General features: G+C 36.8%; 1 protein-coding gene across 4 annotated transcripts in view; it reads right to left on the minus strand.

Moving 5' to 3' along the window:
- Positions 1 to 7,428, minus strand: part of LGR5 (leucine rich repeat containing G protein-coupled receptor 5) — a 94,615-nt gene that overhangs the window by 40,978 nt on the left and 46,209 nt on the right. For all 4 annotated transcript variants that reach the window (XM_085320490.1, XM_085320489.1, XM_085320488.1 and 1 more), the window contains exons 3-4: positions 3,504 to 3,575; positions 1,811 to 1,882 (exon numbers count right to left, since the gene is read on the minus strand). In XM_085320490.1, the coding sequence (XP_085176616.1) occupies positions 1,811 to 1,882; positions 3,504 to 3,575 (144 nt within the window). The remainder of the gene's footprint in view (positions 1 to 1,810; positions 1,883 to 3,503; positions 3,576 to 7,428) is intronic.

A 7,428-nucleotide genomic window follows, 5' to 3' on the forward strand; every position in this document is an offset into this window, starting at 1 on the left:
AGTGACTTCTACATTAGGAACTTTTTAGGAAAATAATTACATTTAAAAATATTTTCTGTGGAAGTATGAGGTGGCCAGCTAAAGCACAGAGAGTAGCCAGCTGGCATTTTCCTCCTTCCAAAGAAGTTGCATGCCTGTCTTCTGTCATTTAGACATCTTATGCTTCACATTCAAGATTAGCAGATATTTTAGAAAATTTTGCCCTTATTATTTTTGTATCAGGCAATGATGAACATCTGTAGCTAATTCACAAATAGAATCTAATTATTGCATCCTGCATTCAGACAAGAAGAGCAATCTAGTGGACGTAAAGTGTTGCAAGAGCTGTGGAAGGAAGTCATGATACTGAAGGAACCAAGTGATAACATGGCAGATGGATTTCAGTGTAGATAAATGTAAAGCAATGTAGTTGGGAAAAAGGCAATCCCAACATRTAAGAGGAACTCTTAAGTAGCTATTAACATGCCAGAAAGAGGTCTTTACGTTGTAATAAATACATATGAAAACAACAACTCAGTGTTCAACAATGGTTAAAAACAAAACTAAGATTGTGGAGTTAATAGGAAAGGAAAGAGAACAAAAAAGCATCATTGTGCTACATCTATCGCATGCAAACACTTTCAATATTCCGTGCAAGTCTGATTTCCCCTTTGAATCATCTCAAATACAATATAAGAGAAGTGAGGAAAAAAAGTTCAGGGAAGAGTGACAAGAATGACCAGAAGAAAGGAATAGCTCCCACATATAAAACAGTTCAGCAGTCCATGACTGAAAAACATGACTAATGGAGATATAACAGGGGTCTATAAAATCTGGAGTACATCAACAAGGAACAGCTATTCACAGAGTCTCCTGATACGTTTAGGTATCAATGAATGTGGTGGAAAATTCTAAGTAAATAAAAGGAGGTGCTTTTATCACATTGCACAGAATTAGCTGATCAGCAGATACACTGCCACAAAAAATTATGGATGGACTCTGAAAGTAATTGTTCAAACTCATGCAGTAAAATCCTTTAAGAACTAAGAAACCACTATGGGCTCAGTAAGTCCTTGAATGCAAATGTCTGGCAGCTGAGACAGGAAACCAAGGAAATAGATTAATTTTCTTTACCTGACCTTTTATTTTTCCTTAGGCATCTGCTGTTCAAGACTGCATAATGGGCTAGACCAGCTTTTAGCATGACCTGGTACAACCATTCTTATGTCATAAGGMAGAAGCTCATCAAAATTTCATTAATACCGCTAATCAGCCAATACTCACTCCTGGTCTAGGAATTTTGGCAGCAGTTCTGTTAAAACTGAAGCTTGTGGACTGAGTCAATATAGCACAGTCAAGAAATATAAATATGGAGGCCTGCCTGAAGCACAGACTGTAATTAACCATCCTTTAGTACACTCTGTTTCATGAGTTAATAGTGTTTTCAGTATTGCTTAAAAAGAAAATAATATACCAGATGAAAAAAAAAAAAAAAAAAAAAGAGGAGTCATCCAGGATTTTGTTCATGGGAAAGACCAGTGCTCATGGAAGGATATTCTTCTAAGTAGATAGAAAATATTGCAGGGCAAGGAGCATTTTCTCAGATCATGAACCATCTTTTAACACTATAAAGCAGCTGCCAATATCATATAATTACTGGAATGAAATTAGTCATTTCTAATGTTTAACTGAAAGTACAATTCTGAAGAAAAGCTGCTCAAAGAGAATTTAAATAAAATATTGGTTCAGCACATTATGGAGATAATTAATAGGTAATCTTATACATTATTGTTAACACAAGGTTACAAGTTGACATATCAAGTATACTCACAAAGACTGGAGGCTGTGCAAGTTCTGAAGTGCTTCAGCAGGTACCTGGCGTAGTTGGTTATTCTGCAGCATCCTACATTCAGAGCAACATTAAAAACCAGACTCAACATAGTAAAGATAATTATTTTCTATTGCAGATTTTCTTCTAAGCTTGTCTCCTTTTTTTCGTTATATTTTAAGACTACAAAGCAACAATCTACACAAATACTCCAATCTCCTACTTCTTTCAGAAAGCTAATCCTCTTCAAAGAAAACAAGTAGCTGYAGCATATTAGCTTCATTAACAGCTACACACTAGCTTTGAGTAGAATTTTCACAGCAGCTCAGGAAGCTAACAGAATAAATCCTGTTCACTTTCAACAGGGTTTGAGCTCATAATTGCCTTCACTGGTTCTGAAATTATCATCCTTATGTATTGATTTCTTTTCCCTTTTGAAGACGTTCAGCTTCTCATTCTGATAAAGCTCTGAAGGATCAGATCCTGAAATCCTTAACTCAGGAAAATGGTACATACTTTTAACTGTGTGAGGAGCTTCTGATTTGGTTTGAATAAAATTTTAGCTCTGCAAAGAATGAATTTTTCCCAATGAAATTAATTTTCTGAAAAGAAAGGTTGCTGGCAATAACCCAAGAAATCTCCTTTCTGAAACCGTCATGATTCAGCCTTCAAAGACTGAAAATATTTTTTCACTCTGATAACACGTTTTCTTCCCTTAGAATATGAGGCATTGCTATGTGAGGAGAAAGAGGTGGCTTCCATTCACACTGCCTAATATCCTTGTTTAGGCAAACTCCTACAAATATTAAAGGATTATATCTGGGTAAAACTAAAGAAGTACATGCTGCCTTCTATATGAGGCATACATGATGGGACACTGTTAGCAGAATCATTTCTGGCAGACCAAAATCTCTGTAGGCCAACAAGAGTTACAGCTGTGCCAACTTAAGAATAGATGGAGTGGGAAGCTCCTCACACTCCTTTCCCACTTGGGTATCCTTGCAGTAGTGCTCTGTACACTCTTACACTAGGATCTGGATTAGCTTGACAATGACTAAAAGGTTGGTGTTTTTGGTAGTAAAGTAATTTCTGTGATCTTTCCATAGGCAAAGATCCCTTTAAGTATAAACACAGTAAGATTTGGCCTGCTAATAATTTTAGTACCAGTATGTGGAGTCTTATTACTCTAAATAACATGTTTTAGTCTTATGTTTGATAATTTATCTTGTAGTTATTATATCTGCAAAGAAGATCTAGATATTAAGAACTGGATTTAAAATTACATAGTATTCCATAATAATCAGTTTTTTCCCCAGCTCTCAATAAATAGAAAAGGACAATTTTATGTGATCATGAAAAGTCCACTAAGGTTTTTAGACTTGAACTCAGAACTTATGCGTCAATTAAAGAAACTATTAACTGAATTATTACCTGTGATATTGTACAGAGACATCTACTTGACAAGTAAGTTGTTCTTAGAATGACATTAATATTTTCAAATCTTTGTYTTTAAGATACTTTCCATATGAAATAGCAAAGATTTAATGATGTTCATATTCATCCTCACTTCAACGAAATTGTTTTAAATGAACCAATCAAAATATGTAATTTAGTGGATCAAAACTTCACTAGTTAATTAATTCCCTGGAGCATTTAGGAAATCAGAAATATATCAAACAACACACAGTTTACTTACAGCACTTTAAGACTGAAAAGGCCGGCAAATGCTCCCTTAGGAATGTATGTCAAGCCATTTCCTGCAAGACGTCTGCAGAGTTTGAAAAAGGAAAAAAGAGTGAATACTTTTTCTCTTCATGTGGAATTAATTTGGTTGTTAAAAAGCGCAACACAGMTATGTTTGAATGACTGATGCCAGAGGCAGTAGTTTAAGAGCCTTGTTTTGTCATTAATACACTTTTAAAAGCAAAAAAGAAGCTCTTAACTGTACAGTTGATTTACTGGCAGCTGGACTGCAGAGACAAAATGCAATTTTGCTATAAATCAAGCTTATGGTTTAGAATGCACATCTAATTCTTCATATTGTTTCTTTTAAGTATTACAGCAATCCCCATAACTAAAATACAGATATAGTGGCTACTATTAGCATCACCAGACTTACAGGCATACAGTCTTGGAATTGTGCATAAACGATTTCTGTGCACATTTAACTCAGTTGTGCATTTAACTCTTTTGCACATATCAAAATATGTTCATGTAGTAATGACCACAGTTCATTTTACAATAAGTGCACATAAAAGTGCTGTACTGGTGGTTTCATAGATTTACAACAATGTATGCAAAAAGTGTAGCTGTTAGAATTTGTAGGGTTCTTTCTCCTCACTTCTATTGCATCTTCTTTCCTTCTCAGAAAACCTGAAAGTATTTACAGATGTAAGTACAACGAATACCTTTGTAAAGTATGTTATTTTGCCCCCCCCCAAAAGCATTCTCTAGGATTTGTGCCTAGGAAAGATATGGTTTTTTTATATGTGTATATATATATATATATATGAATAAAAATTATTATATATATATTATTTTATACATTTAATGTGAAATAATGGCATTTGGATGTCCCGCATCAGTGCAATCCCAGAGCATCTTGCATTTAGCCTCCTTACATTCCAGTCCAGTGGGAATATGCTGTGGTATCTGTTTCACAGCAGGAAAACTAACTGGTAGGGGTCAGATTCCCAGTCAAGTTACTGTGTTAGCAGAGCCCTAGTGTCTGCTCTTATCTGGCAACAAATATGGTATGACTTGACTCTGTTATATTTGCAGACCAAGTTAAGCCAAGTGGAATTACTTGATATTTCTCACCAGCTAAGATACTGCACATCAAAATTACAGTTACCGCAGACCAGCTGATGTGATGACAGAGCTGACGCTTGATTTGGCATCTGATCCCTAAGGAAAGACTATGGAACAGATCCACAAGTGCCTTAGGTGCCAAGCTGCTAGAGAGAAATCCACAGTATTGAAGTAGGCACCAGAGTTGTTATACTGTTCATGGAGAAGAGCAGGTGCTTGGAACTGCAATATGAAAGACCCAGAACTGACTGGACCTTAAACTTTGTCTTCCTTTGGCATTTAGTTCCCTCAAGCTATTTTTGGAGAGGGGTCACGGGCACATCTTTTCTTGAGATGTTCTCTTTCATACAGAAAAAAGCAAAAACATTTTGGGCCAGAGAAAATTTATTCTGGATCCTAGCTCCAAAGATTGTTGAGGCACTTTCAATTTGTGGACGAGGGCCTTCCCTGTACACACACACACACCTGCTGAATGATGTCACCTGTTTGTCTTAGAAGGCAGCTCTTCTCTCTCTTCAATAAATATAATTCTGTTCTGTAGAGTGGCTCAGCTTAACACAGAGCTGCTGAGCTCGTCTCCGACTCTGGAGGACTTTGGAGTCTGGTTTGCAGAGGCTCATCTGAGAACTGGACGTGTGCATTTGAATTCCTGCAGGCCGATGAAAATCAAACCCGGCTCAATCTTTCCCAAAGGTGAGGCACTCAGAGACTGAGTTTATTTTACATTAGACATGTGAAGAGCTTCTCCAACTTCAGCTTTAATTTTGAATGAAAATGGCAATGACTTTTGGGTTGTGGCTTGAACAAGTAGGTATGGCTTAGGTTAGGCATGCCAGAGCGGGTCACCCAAAGTAAATGTCATCGGTAGATCACTGAGTAGCAACAGCTTGGGACCTGCCCAAAACAGATCTCAGTCTCTGGTATGATTTCTTAAAGAGACTAAAGACCCGAGAGCACCCTTTTCGTCTGTTATTTTTACTGACATGACTGAACATGAGCTGAACCAGCAAGTGGCGCATATGCAAAACTTCACTGGGAAAAAATGCAAGTACAGGTAGTTAGGTTCTCACTTTCAAATATAAGTACCTGTTTTGAGTGTCACATGGGAAGCTTAATAAAGAGCAAGGAACTAAATTCTTATATCCAAAGACTCAAGTTAGTGCTCTCCGAGGCCAGCATTCCTTTTTAATACTGGTTGACTTAGGAATAGATAAGAGAGATTTACGCTGCAGCGATTTTCATCACTGTCACAATTCAAACTGCCACACACACTGCATGTTCATACCTCCTGTTTGAACTGGAATATTCTTTATAGAAAGCATTCAACTAAGAAAATCAGACTTGTTTAAGACCRCCTAGAGAAGAATCCTGGCTATTCCCAAGCATGCTCCTCCCTATTCCAAAGGTAGGACTGTGGCAATTTAACTGGGACATCATGCAGCCTTAATGTCTTATTTCAGTGTTTTTGTTTCAGCTTCACAGCACCAGCATGTCTTTCTCTGATAAACTACAGCTTAATATTGAGAATTTTTTAGAAATGGACTGTCACAATAATTCTAAAAGCATGTTTACGGTTCATGTAAAACATACCTAATATATTTAGAAAGCAATACCCACACACAGGGACACACATATACCTRTACATGGTATACATCTCACTGACATTCAGGGTAGTTTAAAGGGACTGCACTGTACTGGGTTGTATTTGAACTGGTTTTTGATGGCTAAAACTTTYCCATGTAACTTTTTTTTTGTTGTTTTCTTTTTTTAGTTTCTTAGTTTGTGCCCAGGTTTTCTGTCAAACTGTCTTCAGGAGATCTGCCAGAGTAAACTCTTGTCATTCAGACTGTGAGGTCTGATCTGATTATCTGGCCACCCACAACATACCACCCTTAGAGCCCGAGTCCTCAGCACAGTGCCAGTCCCAACACCYTTCAGAGGAATAACCAAAGCTGATGGACAGGGTAAGTGAGGGTTAATAAGCCATGCTCCTAAACTGTTCTAAAACATAGTTGCCTGCACTGTTAAACTGAGTCACAATTTTTCWTCCTTTTTGTTTTGTTTTGTTTCAGTTTCCAACCCTGGTTTCTTTTCCTTTTAGATCACAGCTTGTCAGTAATCAAAAATATGTCTTATATAAACACTTTAAACAGATGAAACCACATGTTAATCTTCATTTTGGTAGACAGAGCTTCTGTATTTACTCCTTATGAATTTTTCAAACCTCAGTTCATTCTTGCAGCTCCACTGATTTTGCAGAAGGTGATTAATTATCCTGTTTGATTTTCCTCTGCTTACATATCAGAGGATCATGTTCATCATTGTTAGTATAGCCCTATATATTTCAGCAGAGGGCTAAATCAAATATAGCACAAAAGTCAAAACAAATGTATGTCTGCGTACTTCGCTTAACAAGCAAACCGACAATCTCATAAAAAGTAGAATACTAGTAAAAAATATTTTCTACATAATGATGTTGTCTCACCTTCAGTATGTTACTATTAATAAATTCCTTCCCATGACAGCCTTTCATGATTTTCCTTGGCACCAAAGCCAGGCTAATCACCTATATACTCCTTAGACATTGCATGAAGCTACTTTTGAAYAATGGGACAACATGAGCAATTTCCTTGTCCTCCAGAATTCTACAATGTTGTGATATTTGGTAAAAATCATCAATAATGATTCACCGGGCTCATTGGCTAATTCACTCAATACTACTGGATGAAAGTTAGCAAGCCAGTTCTTTAAGATATGCTGCAAAGTCCATTCAATTCAGCTTACTTGTTGCTGACCATTTCTAATGCCTT

Source organism: Rhea americana, unplaced genomic scaffold, assembly GCF_003343005.1.
Source record: "Rhea americana isolate MKP2758 unplaced genomic scaffold, rheAme1 scaffold_64, whole genome shotgun sequence".
NCBI lineage: Eukaryota > Metazoa > Chordata > Aves > Rheiformes > Rheidae > Rhea > Rhea americana.